This window comes from Oncorhynchus nerka, linkage group LG4, assembly GCF_034236695.1.
Source record: "Oncorhynchus nerka isolate Pitt River linkage group LG4, Oner_Uvic_2.0, whole genome shotgun sequence".
Lineage (NCBI taxonomy): Eukaryota > Metazoa > Chordata > Actinopteri > Salmoniformes > Salmonidae > Oncorhynchus > Oncorhynchus nerka.
In genome coordinates this window covers 39839305-39864905 of record NC_088399.1, presented here as the reverse complement: position 1 = coordinate 39864905, position 25601 = coordinate 39839305, and the positions used below count along the sequence as shown (strand labels likewise).

At 42.9% G+C, this 25601-nt stretch overlaps 1 protein-coding gene across 6 annotated transcripts in view; it reads right to left on the bottom strand.

The window, feature by feature from the left end:
- Positions 1-2031: 2031 nt before the first annotated feature.
- The window catches only part of unc13bb (unc-13 homolog Bb (C. elegans)), a 108333-nt gene continuing 84763 nt past the window's right edge, over positions 2032-25601 (bottom strand). For 2 of the 6 annotated variants that reach the window (XM_065017508.1, XM_065017511.1), the window contains 25 exons: positions 25103-25272; positions 22801-22916; positions 22500-22663; positions 21532-21682; positions 21341-21409; positions 20815-20904; positions 20486-20623; positions 19368-19498; positions 19198-19283; positions 15976-16102; positions 15786-15882; positions 15555-15698; positions 12886-12963; positions 12525-12602; positions 8009-8032; positions 7503-7526; positions 6958-7046; positions 6642-6788; positions 6352-6475; positions 6113-6244; positions 5795-5942; positions 5366-5422; positions 5024-5116; positions 4761-4920; positions 2032-4611 (listed from right to left, as the gene is read on the bottom strand). In XM_065017508.1, coding sequence (XP_064873580.1) covers positions 4326-4611; positions 4761-4920; positions 5024-5116; positions 5366-5422; positions 5795-5942; positions 6113-6244; positions 6352-6475; positions 6642-6788; positions 6958-7046; positions 7503-7526; positions 8009-8032; positions 12525-12602; positions 12886-12963; positions 15555-15698; positions 15786-15882; positions 15976-16102; positions 19198-19283; positions 19368-19498; positions 20486-20623; positions 20815-20904; positions 21341-21409; positions 21532-21682; positions 22500-22663; positions 22801-22916; positions 25103-25272 — 2923 coding nt within the window. In that variant the 3' untranslated portion in view covers positions 2032-4325. The remainder of the gene's footprint in view (positions 4612-4760; positions 4921-5023; positions 5117-5365; positions 5423-5794; positions 5943-6112; positions 6245-6351; positions 6476-6641; positions 6789-6957; positions 7047-7502; positions 7527-8008; positions 8033-12524; positions 12603-12885; positions 12964-15554; positions 15699-15785; positions 15883-15975; positions 16103-19197; positions 19284-19367; positions 19499-20485; positions 20624-20814; positions 20905-21340; positions 21410-21531; positions 21683-22499; positions 22664-22800; positions 22917-25102; positions 25273-25601) is intronic. The other 4 variants (XM_065017509.1, XM_065017510.1, XM_029653260.2 and 1 more) reach the window with 4 other exon arrangements.

The following is a 25601-nucleotide window of genomic DNA, read 5'->3' as shown; positions in this document are numbered from 1 at the left end:
CAAAAACAGCTGTGCAGCAATGCTCCTGATCCAACCTGACAGAGCTTGAGAGGATCTGCAAAGAATAATGTGAGAAACTCTCCAAATACAGGGGTGCCAAGCTTGTAGCGTCATACCAAAGAAGACTCGAGGCTGTAATCGCTGCCAGATGTGCTTCAAAGTACTGAGTAAAGGGTCTGAATACCTATGTAAATGTGATATTTCATTTTTTATAAATGAGCAAACATTTAGAAAAAAACATTTTTTGCCTTAGTCATTATGGGGTGTGTAGATTGATGAGGAAAAACCAATTGAGTCGATTTCAGAAGGCTGTAACCTAACAAAATGTGGAAAAAGTCAAGGGGTCTGAATACTTCCAGAACACAGAGTACAAAACATTAGGAACTAACTAATGCTCTTTCTATGACATAGCTTTCACCTGGATTCACCTGGTCAGTCTATGATCCCTTATTGAATTCACTTGTTAAATCCACTTCAAAATCAGTGTAGATAAAGGGGGGGGGGACAGGTTAAAGGATTTTTTAATCCATAAAACAATTGACATTGAGGGTGAATGGGCAAGACCACATATTTAAGTGCCTTTGAACAGGATATGGTAGCAGGTGCCAGGCGCACAGGTTTGAGTGTGTCACCACTGCTGGGTTATTCACACAATATTTTCCCATGTGCATCAAGAATGGTCCACCACACAAAGGACATCCAGCCAACGTGACACAAGTTGGAGCATTGGAGTCAACATGGGCCAGCATCCCTATGGAACGCTTTCGACACCTTGTAGAGTCCATGCCACAACGAATTGAGGCTGTTCTGAGGGCAAAAGGGGGTGCAACTCAATATTAGGAAGGTGCTCCATACCAAATTTGTCCATCGGCTCAGTTCTTATAGCCCTGGTTTGATATGGTGCCATCTAGTAGTGTAGTGTGGCTGATTATTCTCAAATTCATTAGAGGCTAATTCAATCTGGAGTCAATATGATTTATGGTTCATGAGAAGATGAAGTATTTTTTGCATCAGCATAAGTGCTAACGTGCATCTATAGGTACTGTCCATCCATACAGTATTTGAATGTAGCAACAAAAAAAATCTCAAAACCATTAAGCGACTGATGTAATGAGTCTATATACAAAATCTGGAGTGAATCTGGCATATGGTTCATGAGATGATTTTGAGCATTTGCGTTAAATATGAAAATAATTAGTTAATAGTTTATGTTTTTTGAGAAATCAACAAGAAATTCAGTGTGGTTCATCTTAGGGACGGCCATGATAGCGATGACACATTTCAGTTGATAGGTCACTATGGAAGTGGATTTAGTGGTTTAAATGGACACAAATCAGATTTGTCAATAACTCAGCCATCTTTTGACCAATCCCTTAGTTTGAGAAAAGTTTGGAGAAGTACCATGGTCCTACATTCCAAATTTAGTCAGATTTTTATGATTATTTAAAACCATTAGTTTTACCTAGTCAAATTTGATTGTAAAGGTTCCTTATTTTTGAAGATAAATGCCAAACTTAACACGGTTCATCATGGTAATGTCTGTGATGACCCTAAAAAGTTTTGAGTTGATGGGCCATTTTCTAGTGGATTTAAATGGTAAAGTAAAATCAGATTTCCTGATTTATCAATTACTCAGTCATCTCTTAACCAATCCCTTAACTTAATTTGAGATCATCTAAGAGATGTACCATGGGCCTACATACTGCATTTGTTTTTTTAGAGTGTATGGTTCATGAGAATACGTTTTTCAAAAGTAAAAAAGTTTTTTTTTAAATGTCCAAGATGGAGGAAAACCTATCCTGACGGACATTATGGATCCTTGAGGAGAATATGTTCAGGATGAGGAAAGACACCTACATTGTTTTTTTTAGAAAGACACCTACAAACAAGGTTTAAGTGAGACTGCTTATAACAGTGCCACCTATAGACCAATCGGTAGTTGGCCTGTAGTTTGTGTGCCAAATTCAAAACAAAAGTAACCAATCTATGAGAATTCGCTGTGAACCCCTAATAATTAGCCAGACACATCAATAGCTATTTCTTAAATACTTTATACAAAATTAATAAATTGTAATGTACACATTTTAATGATCAATACCATGATTTTTCCAGTTGCAAAATACAAATAAAACTTCACAAAAGTCCAGTTACTCGGACATACAACACGTGCTAACTATTGTAGTGATTTAATTATAGTGCAATGCTTCACAAGGTTTAAAAAATGTCAATGAAACAAAAAGTGAACTCTTGCACAGCTTGGCACAAGGAACATGTATGTTCGTGGCAATGCCCTCCTTAGAAGTAGACATTTTCCCCTAAATCAACAGCCCAAAAGATGTATTCATATTGGTACTGTAGATTCTGCATATAAAGCCCAGATATAGCTTTAACAGTGATGTTGCAGTTCTTCTTTGTGTGAACATCAAACTGACTATTATTGTATGGACAACGGCAGTGTTACTTGACAAATAGCAAAAACCTCTCCTCGTTTCTATCAGGGATATGACAGGCATGCATTACCCCTTACTGTATACTGTAGATCCAATAAACTCATGATACCGTACTGAACATCACTCAAACATTTTTTAAGAGGGATCAAAATGGAAAATAACAAAAATATAAATACTATATCTCAGAAAATGAATACATCTAAACAAATATAAATCCTCCAATACAATTAAAAACAAAAATAAAGTAACAGCAATAAGGAAAATCACAGACAATATCAGTCTGATACGGTTGATTTCGGTCCAATTGACCAACCCTCTGTATCGTTGTGAGACAAAAGAAATACACAGAAAATGGGGGGTAAAAACATGTATATAGAAATCTTCTATTATCACCAATGTAAGGCCACTCAGAGATACAAGGAAACATAGCTGAAAAATATTTGCAAACCGAGAGCTTGGACTGCCTTTTCCTAGCCTCGTTACGAACCATACGAGGCTAGCCTTGCCCTCATCTGAGATTAAAATCATTTAAACTCCTCTGGTCCCAAAATACCCTCTAGGTCCAGTTAGTATCTGTAGGGTCCTGCTAGAAAACTGCAGTAAAAAGCAATTCAAAACCACTTTGAAAACTATACTCAAACTCCATCTAGCAGCCCTCTGTTTGCAAAGTAGACCAGAGTATACATATGGAATTAAATACATAAAAACTATAAACAAAATGGCTGTCATTGAGGGTTGGCAACATTAGCCAAATGTTTGTAAAATGTTGTATTCAACAGGGTTATTTAGCAGTGATTACTAAGTTCAAGACAGGGCCCTACATACATCATTGCAGTTTTTGATGTAAGAAGCAATAGTCCATATTAAAAAGTGCTCACCACTCTTATCCTTAAAAGGAAGTTTCTCTGGATAGAAGGCAGCCCTTGTGTTAAGAACATTTGACAATTTAGACTAAAAAGTATTACAGTAATTCTTATTCAAAGTGCATTGTTAACACTGTATGGGACTAATGGGTTATGAATAGGAGCCCAATACTTGACAAGGCACACAACTTACAAACCCTTTACTTGAGTGCTGTTGCCGTTACAGTACCTCATGTCAAAAAATAGGGGGGAGACAAACAATTCACTTCAGAACCACCACACGGCACTAATGTCAATGCAAAGAAAAACCACACTTCAGTTTCTACAGGGAAAAACGGTGGATCTGTACACTATATTTAGGAGTAGGGTACTTGACATGCAGTAGAAGTCCAAACGATAGAAACCAGGTGAATCTACTTCGAACAAAACACCAACAATGACATCCTGCATTTGGACCCTAATAGTGGCATCAATGAGATGAACATGGATCCTGAAGAACACTAAAGAGAGATTGAGGAAGATAAACAGCTTTCTACTACAGTTACAGTTTTGTCTGAACTTCACACATTCACAGCTTCTAAAGTGTAAGGCATCAAACATATGGCCACAGTTGGGGGGTATTGCACATGAACACTGAGGGGGATTGTTGGGTGAGGGGGAGACCCTGTACTGAAGTACATACAGGCTGGCAGGAATTGATTGGCATATAGCGCCCATGGCATGTCCATAGTGCCAGACTGGCGAACCAACATAAGTACAATATCGTGTGAGATTGTGCCTAATAACCATTGAGTGAGAGAGAAACTAACTACGTATGTGTAGGAGATGGTGAGTGAGGGACACAAAAGGTCTGAGAAAAACACAGTGAGTGACAGTGTGATGGTGAACCAGTGTCCATCAAACAGCCAGTAGCAGCCAGGGGACATTATTAGTCCAAAGTAGTAGTAGTCAATATGCTCCTATTACTTCCCACTTTACTAGAGGCCCTTCACACCCCTCCTTCAGGAAGACCTCATCTGCCCTCCTCCTCAGAGCGTAACTCAGACTTGAGCTTGACGAACTCCTTGGCCACCTCGTCGTTGGAGCGCTGGGAGAGGATGCGCATGGCGGTGAGGCCGGTCTCGTCCATGGTGACCCGCTGACCCAGGGGGCACCAGCACGCCACACTGCCCTTCTCTGCCACATCCCGCAGCTGCATCACAGCCATGCCCACCACCCGATCGGCACGGCCAAAACAGTAGTCCTTCACACACATCTGCAGCTCGTAGCACTCAAAGCCATCCTCATTACCTAGGATACTGAGGAGACATGGAAGAGGGGAGGGAGATCATTTTTTTACACCTTTATCTTATTTTTATTTTTACAATGAGCAATGGCTATTTCAAGGAGTAGACATTGATAATTTTAGGCAACAGGCTACTGTACTATTGCTTGGCTCTGGACTCACAAGTGGAAGGTCTCGTTGAACTTGGGCGCCCAGCTGTTGTTCTTGGACTTGGATTGGAACTTGCGCTTCTTGTCACTGAGGTGGGGTCCAATCATGGTGATCTCCACAAAGGGCCGGAACATCCCAGACGTCTGCCACTTCAGATCATTGGCTCCCACCACTGGTACAACGGGGAAGGAGATGAGTTTGTTTGTTGGGATGGGGAGACAGCGAGAAGTGTTTATTGGAGTAATTGTTTTCCTTAACTCCACAAATATACAAACCTTTGACAGTGACTTTGTGCTCCCCAGTACCAGGGTGGGTGAATAGGTCGATCTGAATGGATATCTCTCCCACCGGCTTGTCCACTCCTGACCCTAGCGCACACAGATGGAAACACAAGACATTATCTTCCAGTGGTGGTCAGTGTGATTATAGATACCAGTAGTATCCTTTAGGGAGGAGGAGGAGAGGGTATGGGTAGGGTCAAACAACCAGGAGGAGGAGCAGTCAACGTTGGTGTTTGGGGCAAACTCACCCACAGGGGCAGATGGGAGGGGGTTTATGTACAGAGTAAAGGAGACCGGTGTTGTTAGCACATGCTATCCATTAATGGCACCACCTACCCCTGGAGGGTTGTATTTTTTCGTTGGGAGTTAACCTAATACCCTTCCCATTGTGCACTGGTGAGGAGGCAGCAGAAAAGATCCCAAGAAAGAAGACAAATAAGCAAACAGTGTCAAATGGCAGCAGTGAGTCATTTTCGAGTTAGACAAATCACAGCACACAGAACAGTCACAGAGCCAGTGAAAGTTTGTTTCTAGGTATGTAACAGAGGCTCAGTATTTAGCTGATAGATCAACTTCAAGCCCAATACTAAATAGAACAGTACTCAAGAGGGAGCACTGGAGCCTCTGGTGACCTCTGGTGGCAAAGCAGGGGAGAAGCAAAGGTCTTATTTTATGACTAATGTATTTAGTTAGACACAATGGGAAGCAGACTGATGCTATTGTGTGTGTGTGTGTGTGTGTGTGTGTGTGTGTCCGCTGCCTCACCTTGTGTGTGTTGTGTTGTGACGAAGGTCTTGATGAGCGTGTCTGTGGTCTGTGTGTAAAGGGACAGAGCGTGGCGTAGTGAGGTCAACTCAGGACTCTTCTCCAGGAACGCCTTCTTCAGACCGTTCCCTCCTGCATGGAAGTATTGCTGCAGAAGAGTGAGAGTGAGGAGTGAGAGAGATGAAGAGGGAGAAGGTTTGATTCCCTAATATACGATGAATGAGGCCTGTAATTAAAGGATCAGCAACACAGTCCCCTCATCATCTAAATAGTAACTTTACCACAGGTGTATGTTTGCCTATAAACTCAAAGACAAACTTTGATTGTGTCCAGTGCTATATCCATGACAGCACACTGTTTAGGTGTCAGGCTTTTGGCCTCTCCTGCCATGTGATCTTTAAGCTTCGAGAGCTGCCCCAGTTCCTTGGCTGCAGACAGGATCTGAGCCCCCTGAGGAGAGGAATACACAACATTAGGTGACGGTGTGTTTGGAGTAGAGTCTCGTGAGGAAAAGTGCCAGGTTTGAAGGTAAATGTTAGGAAGGTGTTAGGCCTTACGAAGGTGTCGTTTCCTTGGGGCAGGACGATGGTCTTCTCCAGGCTGCTCATCACAATCCTCCACAGCTCTTTCAGAACCCGCTTTAGAACAGTCTTCTCACACGCTGTGGCAAACAGCGTTAACCTGCATAGACACACGGACGTTTAATGAGACAACACATACAGCAAACCAACAAATACACAATCACGCAACATGGCACAACATACTGACAACTGACTTCTGAGGGAACGCACCAAAATGGGCACCACCAAATCAGCAGCCAATAGAAAAGCAGGAGGGATCCACTCACTTTGAATCCAGGAAGTCCATAAGTGGCCGTAGCACGTTGTCCGAGTCGGCCTCCACCATGTTGCGGCTGTTGGCGTTGACTGGGCCCTTGATCTGGTACAGCAGAGAGGCCATCTGTCTCATACAGTCATCAATACAAACCTGGAAACTACAGGAGAGAAAGGAGCCACAGGTATTAGGGTTCAGAGCCAAAATGGACTCCATATACTACAGAATGAAGCTGTGTGCATGGGTCCACAGTAGAAACATTATGAGTGACATAGTATGGGAGAGTGTACACGTTGGAATCCTGGGACTGTGTGGGAGCATGCGTGTACCTGTTTCCAAACGTGATACTCAGCTCATCCAGCACATTGTTCAGCTTGACCTGAAGCTCATTCAGGAGGTCACTGGCTTCTGTGTCCAGCTGGAGACAAACCGGAAGACACACAGATAGTCAGACAGGCGCAGCGAAGCACACAGAGACAGTGTAATAAGTACAGAAGTACTGAGTACAGAATTGTTTTTGTAAAACAGTTAAGCATGATTCTCATAAACCATAGATATGGGGGAAAACAGCAACATAATTCCCTTTGATGCCAGATAATACACATACTGTAAAGTATGCGAATTGCAAGCCAAAGTAGAGCGCACACAATAATCCAGCAGCAATGGAGAAAATGTGTTATTCTGCTTTTTGCCAGTAGATGAACGAGCATGGCAAGAAAAGGCAATGGTCACTCAAACATCGTTTTCAGAGAAACTGTGAAAAATGTTTGACTGAAGTAGCAAGATTCCCTATACTTGCAATGTCACTGCTACTTCTCTTCCAGTTAGTTACAGCCATTGTTATTAGAGCCAACACTCCTGTAGACTAACCCACCTTTTTGTCGGTAATAATCACCACCTTCAAAGACAGCAGATGAAAGAAAATGGCGGTTTAATATGACAGCAGATTCATTGACTCAGAAGTATATTCTATTGGAGGACCACCAGGGGTCACAATGTGTCCCGTATCTACAACCACAGCATCAGTCTGACAGAAACCATCTCACAGAGGCCTAAAGCAACCACAGCCAGACAGATGACAACATGATGTGGCCCATTAAGCTAATGCTTCAATAGGTCAGCTGATACATGGATTGCCAGGGACTAGACTACATGTCTAGATTGCAGACAAGAGTATAGGACAGCTGTAGGGGAGACTACTGAAGGAGTTCTGCACCAGTGGATACGAGGAAGGCTTACAGGGGCTATAGGGAGAGATTGAGTATGTTTTTCATGAGCCTCCTGTACGTGTGTATACTGCTGAGTGAGTGACAGTTAGTGAGAGTGATACAGTGTTAGTGGAGATGGGAACTGATGATGTCACATCCTTACTACACTCACCTTCTCCTCGTCTTTCTTTTCAGGCTATCAGAGAGTGGGAGGGGGGAAAAAAGGAGATGACCGTATTTATTGCTGTCTTTTATAAAGAGCTAGTATGGAGGTAAAAACTAGAAATACATGGCAAATATCTGATGGTGCTAGAAAATAATATTGTACCAATTGGGAAATGTGTTGACCAATGAACCAGTGACATTTTTGTGAGCATCATAGCTACCGCTCAACTATACAACCCAGGGATAAAGGCACAAACGAACCCACCTTTTCCTCTGGGGGTGCATCCATCTTTGAGAGACGTACAATAAATAACAATGAAAAAAAAGTCAAATGCGTCTTTTGTTGCAATAAAGTACGGACCAGCAACCCAACTAGTACTAACAGCAGGAGAAGATTTAGGATAATAAACTTAACCAAGACAAAATTGTTAAAAGAGGTACAGTAAACCTTTGCATACATACTGTAGGACTACATACTGTATGTATGCAACACTTGTTTGTAATGAACCCACCTTCTCTTTGTCAGTCTATTGAAAACAAAAGAAAAGGGAAAATAACTAAATCATTAAACTGCGTAGTAGTCTGAAAGTAAATGAAGTTGTGGGAAGGAGATGTCTGTGTAATGGAGCGCAAGACAGCTGCACTTGGATTTAGCCAACAGGTAAGGGACAACAGTACCGTAGTCATATAGGGGAAGAGTGTTGCACCAAACAGATGACCAGTGAAAAACCCAACAAGATCAAAGTCACCCGGGTAACGATGGTGGTGTCCATTCCCACCATGAGAAGGCACAATGACGTGGCGAATGCGAGTGTGACCACCACTACGTGAGTGGAGAGAGGGGCAGTGAGTGGGAATGACTATATGTGACCATGACGATATCAGTGAGTGTGTCACTGACACAACCTCTACTACACCAACAAACCTCAACCTGCTCCTCCTCAACCACCTCCTCCTCCACACTTTCCTGAAGGGTTGGAGTGAGACAGAACACAAAACATACTGTGAACCTCCAGCCAGAGGCAGAACGGTTGATAAACCCTCAGAGAAATGATTGATACACTGAGTCGGTTTACAAGTTACACCAGCCGACCACGTCAACAATGACAGCAGTATCAGACATTACAGTATCATGTTCTGTATTTACAGTGCATTCGGGAAGTATTCAGACGCCTTCCCTTTTTCCACATTCTGTTATGTTACAACCTTATTCTAAAATTGATTAAATAAACAATTTCCTCAGCAATCTACACTCAATACCCCGTAATGACAAAGCAAAAACAGGTTTTTAGAAATTTGTGCAAAGCATTAAAGATCAAGAAAACAGTGGCATCCATCATTCTTAAATGTAAGTAGTTTGGAACCACCAAGACTATTCCTATAGCTCGCTGCCGGGCCAAACTGAGCAATCGGGGGAGAAGGGCCTTCTTCAGGGAGGTGACTAAAAACCCAATGGTCACTGACAGCTCCAGACTGCCTCTGTGGATATGGGAGAACCTCCAAGAAGGACAACCATTTCTGCAGCAGTCCACCAATCAGGCCTGCATGGTAGAGTGGCCAGACGGAAACCACTCCTCAGTAAAAGGCACATGACAGCCCGCTTGGAGTTTGCCAAAAGGCACCTAAAGATCTCGACCATGAGAAACAAGATTCTCTGGTCTGATGGAACCAAGATTGAACTCTTTGGCCTGAATGCCAAGTGTCACGTCTGGAGGAAAACTGACACTATCCCTTACAGTGAAGCATGATGGTGGTAGCATCATGCTGTGGCAATGTTTTTCAGTAGCAGGGACTGGGAAACTAGTCAGGATTGAGAGAAAGCTGAACAGAGCAAAGTACAGAGAGAGATCCTTGATGAATACCTGCTCCAGAGCACTCAGGACCTCCGACTGGGGGCAAATGTTCACCTTCCAACACGACATCGACCCTAAGCACACAGCCGGGACAAGTCTCTGAATGTCCTTGAGTGGCCCAGCCGGAGCCCGGACTTGACCCAATCAAACATCTCTGGAGAGAGCTGAGAGCTTGAGAGGATCTGCAGAGAAGAATGGGAGAAACCCACCAAATACAGGTGTGCAAAGCTTGTAGTGTCATACCCAAGACTCAGGGCTGTAATCGCTGCCAAAAGTGCTTCAACAAAGTACTGAGAAAAGGGTCTGAATACTTATGCAAATATGATCTGTTTTTTTTTATTTAACATTTACAAAAATGTAAAAACAAAACTGTTTTTGCTTTGTCATTATAAGGTACTGTGTGTAGAGTGATGAGGGAAAAAAAATACAATTTAAATCAATTTTAGAATAAGGTTGTAGCGTAACAAAATGTGGAAAAAGTCAAGGGGTCTGAATACTTTCCGAATGCACTGTACGGAAAAGGGGTAGTCAGTTTTCTATTTGAGGTTCAAAAACAATATATTATATATATATGTATATCCATGTACAGAAAGTCCATACATGCACATACATAATGTCCTCGTCTTACACCCACCTGCCGCCATTCTATCATTTTGCCCATGTTGCCCTAGGGGGGGGAAAAGAAGGGAAAATGCCCAAGTTTCTTTTATTCCTGCTAACTGCACGAAGTCAGCACCACAGTTTGAAGGTCAGAGTGATTATAATGAAGACCTGTGTGAAGGCTTTCCAGGACACAGATAAAAAGACATGTCGTAACAGCAGAATGTTCATTATCAGTCAACGGTTTACGACCATTCCATTATATTGTACAATTTTGATGACACTGTAGTTTATTTGAGTATTTCTGACTATCAAAATAAACATAACAGAATTGTTATTGTTATTTTTAAATTGGTGCTTGTTGACAATGAAACTTGAACAGTGTGTCTTGTCTTTTAAGTGTCTAATTTGTGTTGACAGGCAGAAGAGCGTGAGTCAGCATGTACTGTGAAGTTCCTGTGAACTCTTCCTACTAAGCTTCATCCGAGATAACGCCATTCCTAATCACTCCTTCCCTCCCACATCTCCCTCCTCCTCTACAGGAGCCCAGAACAGTCTGCCTTTCAAGTTCATCTCCTCACAGCACAACGCAGAGCTTTGACGACAACATCACGGCTTCACACAACCCCTGAGTTGTGCTTCTTTGAAAACACAGCTCAGATTAAAGTTCCACTCTCTACATTCATTAGATGAACACTGATTGTCTTACTTTAGAAAAACCCAACCACAAGCCAAATGCCATTCATCAGCAGTGAATAAACAAACAATTCTGGATACTAGCTTATTCCATGCATTTCACACTTTCACAGCCGCAATAATCTGAAACTGATCCTCTGGGTGCAGATGTTCTTACCATTACACTTCCATAGCCTCAAAAGACTAAAGACTCATCTAATTGGCCACAGGGAACTATCATGTGAGAAATCTAGCTCCAGTAGTTGACTTGTCTATGGTTTTACTATGGGGGTTCCTAAAGGCTCTATAGAGGGTGAACTCTATCCTACAGTCGTCTAATGATAAATACCCACCAGAGTCGTTCTCTCCTCATCCTCAGTTATGACCTGCTAGTCAGGGGGAAGGTGAGTTAAACAATACTTAATATGCAACAGGATCTACAACACTTTGGCAACTATCAAACAGCCTCCGACCAAAAGTGAACGAACACCCACCTTCTCGTCCTCTTCTTCCTCATCATCATCCACCTGCTCGTCAATCTTAAGCAGCGAAGGAAACACCTATTTAAAGTTCATTTGTCAAAGTCTAGTGCTACAATTCAGCCCTGGGTGCGTAAACCAAAACGATGGGATTACAAGGCCAAACTACAAACTGCTTTACTCAACATCCAAACCACATAACTGACTTACTACGCAGTAAGAACGGAACAATCATTCAGAATAAAGCATGTCCTAAACATACTTACATATAGATACTACATTGTGCTCTTAAATTGGGATGCTAAACATACTGAAGGGACGGTAATGAAAACCTATAGACCGCACATAGCTTTATGCACTCTAGGAAATTGATCTAGGGACATAATAGAATCATCAAGGGCATATGTTAATGTAACAGTCTAGTAGTCTACACAATAAGCACTGGCTTATAGCTGCTATTGATCTAAGGCTTTATTCCACATGGCAGGATGCTACAGTAGCACACATCCACTTCTCCAAGTCACGTGAACCATCTCCCTACCATTGCTTCCGCTTTTGCAATCTGGTACGGAAAGACAAACATTCATAATCTTGTCTATGAAGAACAGTCACACACAAAAGCAATTTGAACCATGTGTTCACACAGAGCAAATAGTTGATGTTCTTCATTTCTCTAGGTGTGATGCCAGAGTAGCACATCATTCACTCCTTTAAATCAAAACCTGCTAAAACCAACGGCTGCTCGACCGGTTGCATGAGCCCAGAGACACAATGCGCATGTAGTTCTCTCCAGGAGGTTTCTGGTGGTCCAGAGCACAGTGAGTATGAACATTGTTCACCCCGATTCCATCTTACCCATCTGTGAAAAATAGCTATTTGTTATCATCTTTTCCCCGTACATAGTGTTGCTGCTTACCTGTTTGGCACCCATGGACTCAAACATCTTCTCCAGCTGGATACGCAACTGCTGCACATTGTTCATCAGTACACAGGGCTACGAAGGGGAAGAGAGCGAGCGATAGATAGAGACCATTTAGAGGTTGAAACTCCCATTGAAAACACTAAGGATACAGTGCATTATGAAAGTATTCAGACCCCTGGACTTTTTCAACATTTTGTTACGTTACAGCCTTACTCAAACATTTGCAATAATGTCTAAAAAACTATTAAATACATTTTAGAATAAGTCTAACGTAACAAAATACGGAAAAAGTCAAGGGGTCTGAATACTTTCCGAATGCACTGTATGTTGTGTAAGGCAGAATATGAAGACTTACAATCTTCTCTTTGTCAGAGTAGGAGGGGAAGCTCTTGGTCAGAATGGCACTGTACTGCAGAAGAACTTTGGCAATAGTCTGTGGGGAGGAAAACAGGTCATTGGAAATATGTTCTCTCATTCCAACCACTAAATGACTGTCATCCTTTTCTGTTAATGGGAAGTGGCCTTTAACACTGGCTAGAGGCTAGTGTGTTTTTTAGGTAAAGTTAGAGTGAGGGTATGTGAGGTTACTGTCGGGTAACTTTTCTGGACTACTGCTGGAAAGAGTCCTCTGAAAGTAGGAATGCATTCCCTGAATATATTCTCTGTGATGAAAAACCTCAGTCTCTCTATAGACTGTGCCAGCCCAAGCCCAGCTAGAAAGTATGATTGTCGCATTAGACATTTCTATTTAATAAGAACATATCATATCCAATTCCTTTACACAAATGTTAAAGTCCCCCAGACAATGCTCGGGCTGCTTTTATAGAAATAGGATTTTCTAAGGCTAATATCTGTAATAAGGGTACTCTAAAATAAGAAAAGCAATGGTAAGGATTTCTCTAAAGGAAAGAGTTGGCTGCTTTCCGAAGAAAATGCAATGGGCGGTCATGATCATTAATCACTTTAATGAGATTTGGGGCTATTTCAAAAGGTTTGAGCAAATGCCAAACTTTTTCCACCAGTAACCAGGTTTCCATCCAACCATTTAATGCGAGTAAAGTACATGTCGGAAAAAAAATGTTGCGACAGGCCTGATGGAAAAGCTCATTTGTCGGAAAATGTTGAGAAAACAAAATACGCCTGACAAGGTGGGATCTTTTTGTGTGAATAAAATTGGGCGAGAAATGGCGGGATAAACTTGGAGTCACACAATGATATGTTGTGTGGTCCTCACACTACAACTCGGGAAAGCATACAATTTATTAGGCCACAGATTAAATAAATTCTTCACAGGGTTGGGCCCCCCGACTGGCGCAGCGGTCTAAGGTACTGCATCGCAGTGCTTGGGGTGTCACTACAGACCCAGGTTTGATCCCAGGCTATGTCACAACCAGCTGTGACTGGGAGTCCCATAGGGCGGCACACAATTGTCCCAGCGTAGTCTGGGTTTGGGGATGGTTTAGCGGAGGGGGCTTTAATTGGCTCATCGCGTATTAGCGACTCCTTGTGGTGGGCTGGGTGCCTGCAGGCTGACTTCGGTCGTCAGTTGAATGGTGTTTCCTCTGACACATTGGTGCAGCTGGCTTCCGGGTTAAGTGGACGGGTGTTAAGAAGCGTGGTTCAGCGGGTCATGTTTTGGAGGACACATGACTCCACCTTAACCTCTCCCTAGCCCGTTGTGGAGTTGGAGCGTTGAGACCAGATGGAAATTGGGGAGAAAAATTTAAATTTAAAAAACTTCACAGGTTGATGAAAGTGCACGGTGATGAGCTTGATGTTGTTTTCCAATAAATATAGAGGGTCTTATTCTGGTAACATGATGATCAATGCTTGGGTGGCGTTTGAGAAACAAAAATAATCTCACCATTTTGTTCATAATATTCTCAACATGTAGGTGGCTTAACCAGGATCTGGGGAAAAGAAATGACGAATATGACTAGATCTCTTCTCTGCCCAGAAAGCTACCATTCATGCTACCACTCACCAGCTCTGCGAGTTTATGTCAATATATATGTTTTTTACTCACCAAATATGCAACAATTGTAATTTACTGCAGTTATGCCCGGTACCTACTTCCAGAATAGGTGTATATGAAAATGTACAAGCAAATGTATTGTTTTTGACCAGAAAAGGCACTGCTAGGGTTTCAATAATTTTCCTGGTTTCCCCCAAATCCCAGTTGGAAGGTCCCGGAATCAGGAGGGAATGAGCCACGACATGCTGAATCCTCCAACAAGGATTTCTGGAAAACCAGGGAGTTTATTGAAAGTACACACAATTTTGCAACCCTAGCGATGCCTCTTCTGGTCAAAAACATATTTTTTATTTAGACCTATTTTGGAAGTACAATACATACCAGGTGTAACGGCAGTAAACTACGTTAGATGCAGGCACATTTGGTGAGTAACAAACATATTTTGACATAACTCTTGCAGAGCTGGTGAATGGTAGCTTTCTGGTCAGAGATCATTATATTCATCCTATCCTTTGCCAAGACAGTGGATCAGTAGGTAGCATACCTGCACTGTATGTACAAGCTCTTGGCTAGAGCGCACACTGTGTGCCAAGTAATGAGTGGGCACATTCTCAATAGAAACACACATTTATTCATGAACAAAACCATTCGAGTTGAAAATGCGGTGGAAGCCCATTTAACTTGTATTTTTTTTTATTTGGTACATGGAAATGTAACCACACGTTATTCTTATGTGCACTACGTCATCACGCACATCCTTTATCCGCAACAAGTCAATTTGATGGAAACACATCTCTGGTGGGAAAATGTGCATATATTTTTTTAATGCAGATTTTTTTATATTCACATTCAAATGTGTTGCCAATGGGATGGAAACCTAGCTATTGTTTGAAAAACATTTCAAGCCAAAAGTAGAACTCAAGCATGACTCAGGGAGAGGTTCCCTAAAACGAATCCCACAGATGGTGGAGATATGAGAGAATAATCTATCCCAACAGGCATTTGTCAACAGGTCAGACAGGTAGCTAGGACAACGAGGGTAAGGTTACCTTGGCGAATCGTCGGCTGTAGTGGGCCATGACCTTTGGGTCAGGACAGTCCAGTTTCTTGATGATCTCAAAGCTCTGGTTGAGCTGGGTGAAGACGTCCACCACCGAACAAGAGAAGAGAGCATGCTCAGATGTCTGCTGGAACTGGTGGGAGAAGGGGATGGAGACAATTGTAACTATATCGTTTATAGTGAAGAGCTGACAAAGATTGGTTATTTTCCCGTTACTCACTCCATCTTTCTTGTCTCTCTCCAGAGCTCCATGCATGAACTCCATGGAAACGCTTTCATTCTCATCCAGCCACTGCAGCACAAACTGTAAGAACCACCTGCACATGGGAAAGATTGGCGTAAGGGGTAAAATAGAGTGAACCTATTTTTATACACATTTCTTAAGTTAAAACAAGTCACGGTTAACTCACGATGGGTAGTCGGGTACAACCCCTTTGAAGTTTGGCAGGTCCTTCACATACTCATTGTACAGCCACTTGACCTTGAAGTGCAGGTTCATGTAGTCGGCACTCTTACACAGCCGGTGCTTTTCATGCTCTGTGGAGACAAACACACAAGAAAGTCAGTGTGTGTCTCTCTGAGGGTGTGTTTCTTTTTGTGCGTATCATTGTGTACAAGTGTGCATAAATATGCACTTATGTATGAGTGTCTGAGTCATAATATTACTGTAAGAGAAGTATGGATATTTAGGGCACAGAACAGGTAGGATTCAGTAAGCTTGGAGGTAGAAGAGTGAAGAGCAGCCAGCCACCCCCAGCGGGCTGTACAGCCACAGCCAGGTGACATGAGGGCTCTCAACTGGGCTTTGAAGTGGGCTTACTGCAGGCTGAGTGTGTGATGGGCAGCTCCACTCCCCTTGTGCCCCTGGGCACGGTGATTAACACACACAAAACATCGAGAGACATCTATCATTGGGAGAGTGTGAAAATGAGTTTCATGAGGACAGAGGAAAGTTAGAGATGTACAATCCACCTCTGGGGAGAGGAGGTAATAGATGGGGTACTGGGAGACATGAGCAGCTTTCACACCCAGCACATCTACTCCCTGCTTCTGTCGCCCTCTCGCTCTGCACCGCATGAAGCTCTACTGTATCTCACATCCCCAGAACTCCTCCATCCTCCTCTCTCTCCATACTCAACTTCAGCGTAGCTTGCTCCACATTCTCCCTCCCTAGAAATCCCACTCAGCCCTCCGCCTTGCCCTCGTCGGAATAAGTAAAACATCGTCAGAAACTGTCCGACCACAGAGAAACAGCCTTCCCTATAGGATACCTTTGCATCTCTGTTGTGAATGACAGTTTTCACTGGAAACACAGATCTAACTATGTTTATATGTTGGGGGTTCTGGGAGGAGAACAAGACAAGAGGAGTGATGGGGTGGAGTTGATGCTCTTACCAGCATAAAATGTCTGCCCACGAAGGTGGAATTCAGATGGGGCTAGAACACAGAGGAATGAGCACGGACCGAAGGAACGAAATGAAAGACAACAAGGCAACAAAATAGAAAGAAATAGATCAAGATAGAAGTGGAGAGGAAGATTGAATGGAGATGAGCTCCGGTAGAAATAAAATTATATTCAACACTAAAATACATTATATAAACTAAGTGGTTCCAGCCCTGATATCTGATCGGCTGACAGCCGTAGTATATCAGGCCGTACACCAGGGGTATGACACCACGTTTCCTTTTACTGCTCTAATAAAGTTGGTAACCAGTTAATAATTGCAATAAGGCACCTCGGGGGTTTGTTGTATATGGCCAATATACCACGGCTAACGGCTGTATCCAGAACAGTACCTAAGAACCGCCCTTAGCTGTGGTATATTGGCCATATACTGTACCACACCCCCGCAGGCGTTATTGTGGAAATATCTAACGGCTAACAGAATACTGGCACATCTTGTAGAATAGCATAAGAAGAGGGTCTCTTATCATTTACAGTACAGTATGCAGTCTTACCCTGAAGCCACTGGTAATGATCAACGTTATCCATTACTGAAAGAAAGACATGGTAGAAGACACACAATGCTGAGACAGAGACGGAGCCACAGACAGGGGGTGGAGAAGACAGACTGGAGAGATGTCCTTTTCCTTCTACTGTTACTTAGTACCTATAGTACACTCCACATGAACAGTTGAAGTCAGAAGTTTGCATAAACCTTAGACATTTAAAAAAAATGTCATTTAAACTCAGTTTTTTACAATTCCTGACATTTAACCCTAGTAAAACTTATCTGTCTTAGGTCAGTTAGGATCACCACTTTATTTTAAGAATGTGAAATGTCAGAATAATAGTAGAGAGAATGATTTACTTCAGCTTTTAATTATTTCATCACCTCCCCAGTGGGTCAGATGTTTACATACACTCAATTAGTATTTGGTACCATTGCCTTTAAATTGTTGAACTTGGGTCAAACAGTTTGGGTAGCCTTCGACAAGCTTCCAACAATAAGTTGGGTGAATTTTGACCCATTCCTCCTGACAGAGCTGGTGTAACGGAGTCAAGTTTGTTGGCCTCCTTGCTCGCACACGCTTTTTCAGTTCTGCCCACAAATTTTCTCTGTGATTGAGGTCAGGGCTTTGTGATGGCCACTCCAATACCTTGACTTTGTTGACCTTAAGCCATTTTGACAACTTTGGAAGTATGCTTGGGGTCATTGTCCATTTGTAAGACCCATTTGCAACCAAGCTTTAACTTCCTGACTGATGTCTTGAGATGTTGCTTCAATATATCCACGTAATTTTCCTTCTCGTGATGCCATCGATTTGGTGAAGTGCACCAGTCCCTCCTGCAGCAAAGCACCCCCACAACACGATGCTGCCACCCCCGTGCTTCACGGTTGGGATGGTGTTCTTCAGCTTGCAAGCCTCCCCCTTTTTCCTCCAAACATAACAATGGTCATTATGGCCAAACAGTTCCATTTTAATTTCATCAGACCAGAGGACATCTCTCCAAAAAGTACACTCACAATGTGATTCACAATGTGATTTTCTGGATTTTTTTTTCTCATTTTGTCTGTCATAGTTGAAGGGTACCTATGATGAAAATTACAGGCCTCTCATCTTTTTAAGTGGGAGAACATGCACAATTGGTGGCTGACTAAATACTTTTTTGCCCCACTGTACATCCACAGGTACACCTCCAATTGACTCAAATTATGTCAATTAACCTATTAGAAGCTTCTAAAGCCATGACATTTTCTGTAATTTTCCAAGCTTTTTAAAGGCACAGTCAACTTAGTGTATGTAAACTTCTGACCCACTAGAATTGTGATCGTGACTTAATCTGTCTGTAAACAATTGTTGGGAAAATGACTTGTGTCAGGCACAAAGTAGATGTCCTAACCAACTTGCCAAAACTATAGTTTGTTAACAAGAATTTGGGGAGTGGTTGAAAAACAAGTTAATGACTCCAACCTAAGTGTATGTAAACTTCTGACTTCAACTGTATAGTCTGGGGCTCATTCTTTCGCCATATAGTCACAACTAACACAAACACACTCAGACAAAAGGCCAGATAGGGCCATTAAGACTGGGAATATGGTATTAGTGGTTGAAGAGCTTGAACCCAAATTGACGCAGACTGGACACGTGTCTGCTCGACTCCTGATCGGTCATCGGTGGTGACTCACCCTCCATGGCATACTTCATGTCCTGGGAGAACAGCGCCCACATGACTTCAGCACACACCTTCCCCACATTCAGCTCCTGAGGGAACCTGGAGGAGAGATGGTAGAGAGGATCATTACATACTAATAATTGATGTACTCCTGTAATATTTCCAGTGTGTGTGGATACTAACTGGTTGAGCACGGGTGTGTAGGAGTTCCTGTCCTCCTCTATGATGGAGACTATAAGGGTGATCAGTTTGGGCCAGAAGTCCAGGTTCTTGATGCTGGGGCCTTGCTCCTCCAGGGGAAGATCCTCTTTGTGCTGGACCAGAACACAACCACACTCCCAGTCAGACAAAACACTGAATGTAACACTGCTGGATTAAAGTGATATCCCGTGACATATTCATATGAAAAGGGTGTTGAATCAAAAACAAATTTTGACCAACAGGCAAAATGATATGTTAATTGTATAGATACTCCTCTGAGAAAACCAAATGATCCAAACTTTATGTCTCTATCATAATCCGTTCAAATGTTAATGTAGTTTTTACCCTTGTAGGATGGTTAAAATTAGGGTGACAAAATAAATGGAGACCAGAGGAAAAAAAGTGGTCATAAATCAGGAAAACAGCATCACGTCAGCTAGGGGATATACTGTGCAAGAGTTAAGGTTAACTGACAGGCTCACTGTTGAACTCGCCATCTTTCTTTTCGAATCCGGAGGACAAAAAACAATAGGGAGGTAAGATAAATACTGATTTTGAGACATGACATAGTATTTTAATGTACGCTGTTCATATTCATGCGAAGTCCCTGTTCTTTTCCCAAAGACTTCTCGCAAAAACAAGCGTATTTCTGTGAAATGTCAACGGAACACTGAGGGTACTACAAGCTTTTTATTTATTTTCAAAGCCTTTTGCATTTAATTCAGCTCAATGTCATGCTAATTTTGATTATTGCGACACTCTGTAACAACTTGGAAGACAAAACGTCAATTCCTCAAAAGTGTTGGTGATAAAGCTGCACCACTCTGTCAACTGAGCTTGGTGCTCATTATGGGATGTACTAGGTTATGGCATCTGACTTTTTGATATCATGTTAATGATATGGTAGATAAAGACCCCACTGAATGATTCAGAACATGAATTATACTTGCCTTGGTAAAAATGTATTTTCTAACATAATGAAGTGAAATGTCATCACCAAAGTGCATTTTCAACCACTCTGGGTAGAATATGAATATCCTGCATTAATTCTGTTAGTGTAAATGGCAGTGAGTTGAACTAAGATCGACTGTGTGACTCACTGTGTCCAGCAGCTGGTACTGGCGGCTGTACAGCTCCTGGCAGTTGTTGAAGATGTAGTCATAGGTGGAGTTGAGGCAGGCCTTAACACAGTCCCTCACCACCTGACTGGCTCTAGGGGGACTCTGCAGTTCCTGGACCTGAACACCAGAGGGAGATGATGAGCGTTACAGAGAACACTTACACAGCACAATAAAGAGTGATATATCGTAATGATTTACAGTCATAGCACCAGTACCCATTGAGAGTAAGAAAAACTAAAACACAAAGGCAGGAGTAGAGAAAATGTTTCTTCACAGAGAGTCTTTGTAGCCCAGCCCTTTGCCTATACCTTCATCCTGAAGAAGGTGATGCTGGTCAGTAGGTCCACAGTGGACTTCAGGTCCTGGAGACGATCCTTACTGCTGGCAGGAAAGTTGTTCTGAGGGAGAATAATTGGGGACCATTCCATGAGGAAAAACAGAGATAGAGGGGGAAGGTGCATATTTAGATGTCAATGTTAAAACTTCTCAATTTACCCTATATGTGGAGAGGTCAATGTTAAAACTTCTCAATTTACCCTATATGTGGAGAGGTCAATGTTAAAACTTCTCAATTTACCCTATATGTGGAGAGGTCAATGTTAAAACTTCTCAATTTACCCTATATGTGGAGAGGTCAATGTTAAAACTTCTCAATTTACCCTATATGTGGAGAGTTAAAACATCTCAATTTACCCTATATGTGGAGAGGTCAATGTTAAAACATCTTCCCTCAATTTAAAACTTCCAATTTATATATGTGTGGAGAGGTCAATGTTAAAACTTCTCAATTTACCCTATATGTGGAGAGGTCAATGTTAAAACTTCTCAATTTACCCTATATGTGGAGAGGTCAATGCGCAAGGAGTTGTGGAGTTGATCCAATAGCTTGACAAAGCGCTCTTTCTGTTGGAGGGAAGAGAGAATTAAGGTGAAAATCATTCAGAGAAAGACAACCTGTGGTATATGACAACTACAAGATGGTGTTATTGGGGTTGGGAGAGAAAGGGGTGTGGGGCCATACGAACCCCGAAGTTGGAGGCGGCGAAGCGGTCAGAGGCGGAGACGTTGGTGGAGGCGGTGGTGTGGGCGTAGAAGGCATTGATGTTGGCCAGCAGGGTGCTCATCACTGCCGGAACACCAGGACACATGTACTTAGAGGACAGGCAGGCGAAGTGCCTAAACACACCAGGAGAAGGCACTGTCACGGAGGGCTCAAAGAGAGCAGCTCAATGTTGGTTGATTCTACTATTTCAAAGCTTCATTACGTCTCTTGTTCACATACCATAATTATCGCAATGTAATGTTCAGGTCGAAATGCTAAGGACATGTTTATGTAATTTGACCCAATTTATACCACACAGACATCTTTCATTATTGGGCAAAATAATATACAGTAGCAGTGGATTTCAGGGACGTAATAGGATTTACAACACACTGCACAAGAGCAGGCCTATGTTTAGCTAGCTAGCACTCTCTCTGGGGTCAGGTTTTCACCCAATGATCCCTCACTATGTGGGATGGCTGTCTCATTTCTCCCATCAGGCCCCTGCCCCATTACGTCTGAGGGATGGCCACCTGAGTGTGCTTTGTGTAAATGATGGAGCCAGGCATCTGTACGGAAAATGGCACCTCATGGAGACAAAGCCATTCTTAGACCATTTATAATTGACTTTCCTTCATTTGGGGCCACCAGGAAATGACAACAGCACCAAATGGCTATTTCATATTAGAGAAAAGGGGGAGGAGAGGGGGAGAAGGACAGAGAGTGAGACGGAGAGAGCACAAGAGAGAGATAAGATAAATAACAGAGATAAGAGACGAGAGAGTGAGAGAATAAGAGAAAGAGAAGAAACAGAACGAGAGAAGAGGGAACAAGAGAAAGAGAGCAAACAAAAGAGGGAACAAGAGAAAGAGAGCGAACAAAAGAGAGATTGAACAGAGCGTGTGATAGCAAGAGAAAGTTAGAGTAGGTCGTCAGATTCCTCTGACTCACGTCATTGCCTGGTAGATTGACTCGATCCCGTATCGCATGGCAAACTCGTCCACTATCTCCTGGGTCACCTCGTCAAAGTACACCTTCCAGGCATCGTCTCCTTTGGCATCTGGGATCCTCACCACCCCTTGGCCCAGAACGTCCGTTGAGTGGTGGAAGAGGTTCTGGAAGGCAGACAGCCACAATGTCCGTGTGATACAGAGACCCACAAGAAGCTGTGTTTCAGAGCTGGTTTAGGACTAGTTTCAATTATGGTTTCTGCAGTAATCTTACAAACAAAGAGATGTACTGAGTGTTGTACCTCGTGTAGACAGGTGTACTGGACGTGATAGGGAGCCACTTTCTCCTCTCCCTTGATCTCTACACTTATGTGGAGACGAATAGCGCCGGACACGGCCGACTTGTCGGTCCTCTTCTCTGTAACAATAGACACACACAAGTCAGTGAGTCAAATAATATAATCTAGATCTGTCACATTGACCAGGTCTGCTAATCAAATGGCAATTACAGACTATTACTATCAATGGGTCTACAGTGGCTCCGCTACAAGTCCATTCAGTGGGTGCTATACTACTAGCATTACTACAGTTTGTACTGAGGACAAGGGCTCAGGGTTGTATGGATTTGTCCTTGTTCTTCCGGCTGAGGACACTTCAGCTGGTCTTATTCTGGAAGTGGCGTGTTCGGCAGCTCATCCCCGGCTATTTCCCCTGACAGCCACATTATCAGGGTAATTCGTACGTGTCGTCTAAGCGGCCGCGATACGACTGGAGTGTGCTACATATTAATCAAGGAGGAGATCTCCCCTAAGAGGATGGAGGAGATGAAAGAGAGAGAGTGGCTTTGCGTATGATTTCACAGCTCTTTTAGTGTTGTATCGAACACAGTCAATGAGTAACATCAGCTAAATGTATATTTCACAGTCTAGGGAAAGTGTACAGACGTTTCCCCTTGTCATAGAGCTAACACACTAAGCAACCACTTTAACATTCAAGAAGTGCTGTTCCTTTGAAGGCCTTTTCAGTATCATGGTGGAGTCGTTTTCAAAAAGTCATGATTAAACAGGCAAAGAAAGAGGCCTGCAGCTTCAGAATGGCACAGTTAATCACATACCCATGCACGCAAACAAACACACCACATCAGTAACTCATGCTGGGTCTCTCATCTGCAGGGATAGGAAGTCCATGACAGACAGTGAGGCATCCCTAAAAAAGGTTGACTATCATTAAGAGGAGGAAGAAAAAGGAAAGCCAAGGGCGATGAAACAATTCACTTTTGGGAAGTGTTTAAAGCTAGAAGAACATTGAAGAGCTTTTTCAACACCCCACCCTCCTCCTGAGTCCCTAACCAGCCCATTCCAAAAGGGAGAGTGTAAAAGCTAGAAAACAGAGGAAGAAAGAAGCCATGTGGACAAAGGAAGACAGAAAGGGGCAGGAGAGGAAGCACAAGTGAGAGTAAGCCCAGGGGAAAGTAAAGACCATGGTGGTGACAGCCAATGTTTTCATCCAGGGCAAGTAGGAGCCTTAGGGCCACTCCTCGCCTGTGCAATTGGGCAAGACAAATGGTATTGCTGGCCAAGGGAGACGTGGGTAATGAGGAACATGCACAACACAGACTGGACTAGAGAAGATGGCTACAATGTAGATCAGAGCTGGTGACATATGAGAGGCAGATATACTAGGGTGCTAACTAACCCACTGTGTTACAGTAAGAGGTCTTGGGTGTTGCGGGAGCTAGCACATAAGGATTTCACTGCACATTTCTTGAATGCTGTCAACTGTGTATGTTACAAATACATTTTGATTCAATGTTTATTTTCTTAGACTTTCAACCCATTATTAACTAACCCTGGGACAGACAGTCCATTAAGACAAAGCACTGTGTAGCAACTAACAATCTGTTAGTTGAAAGGGTTGATTTCAGCCCTCCTATAGAGTATAATAATAATAATAATAATAGAGTATAATTCAAAACGGAAAAGGAGGGAATTGGCAGATGCAATGAGGACGCTAACAGAATATGCCTTTGGCATAACTTAGAAGAGTAGATGTATGAGTGATAGGGATTAGAGCAGTACATATCTGGAAAACAGAGGATTCCAGGATAAAAGAAGCATGAACAAAACAAACAACCTTCACCCTTTTGATCATCTGAAACGGCTGGATACAAGCACTTCTACGTTCAGACCCGCGTACACACTCTAAAAATAGAGCCTCTTGGACACAATGAGGAGGGAGCACAGGGGCATGTGAGGACTGAGGAGAGGCTGTGAAAGGGGGAGGGCCCTGTACACACTGGACACTTTCCAACGGCTCAGAGTTGGCCTGGTATGGACAGTTTCATGGCTTCACTCCAGAGAACACATCAACATTAGATTAACATAGAATCATCAACTCCAAAACAGGCCCTGTGTGAAGCCACTACTATTTCTCAGGGCTGCGATGCAGTGGAATGTCCCCCTTTGACGCGGTCATTCTTACCATTCTGATCCCTTTGACTTATCTGTACATGCACTTAACATAATAACGATGGGTCTCGAACACAGGCAGCCACCTCCGTCTCACATACAGTCGACATTCTACTGCAGGATAGCGAGGACGTACCCAGGTTATACCAGACGTCCATCTCTCCGCTGAGCGTGCGGACCTCGATGATGCTCTGACCCAGGAAGTCGTCGGACTCTCTCTTCAGACGCTGCTTCACCCGGGACTTGATGTCATCGTCCTCGTCCCACACACGCACCTTGATGCGGTCCGACGAGTTATGACACTCGCTGGGGGGGAAAATGAGTAAGGTAGCGTTAATGTGAAGATTACATACCAAGAACAGATATGCATGGTAACTACATTGCGTGGATGCTAACATTGCAGCTCATTCTAAGGTAGTAGAACTGAACTAGGTGTGGCCTGATGTAATATAAGGGGAAGAGTTAATTACACGTGTGTGCACCACTACCATGAATAAATTAGTGTCTCCCATTGTCAAATGGCACCAGACAGCGTGTGATATTTTGGAAGTGGGTTAAACATGACCACATACTTCCTGTGGGTGAGGAAATCTAGACTGCCTGAGGCTTGAAGTCTTGGCCTGCTTACACATAGG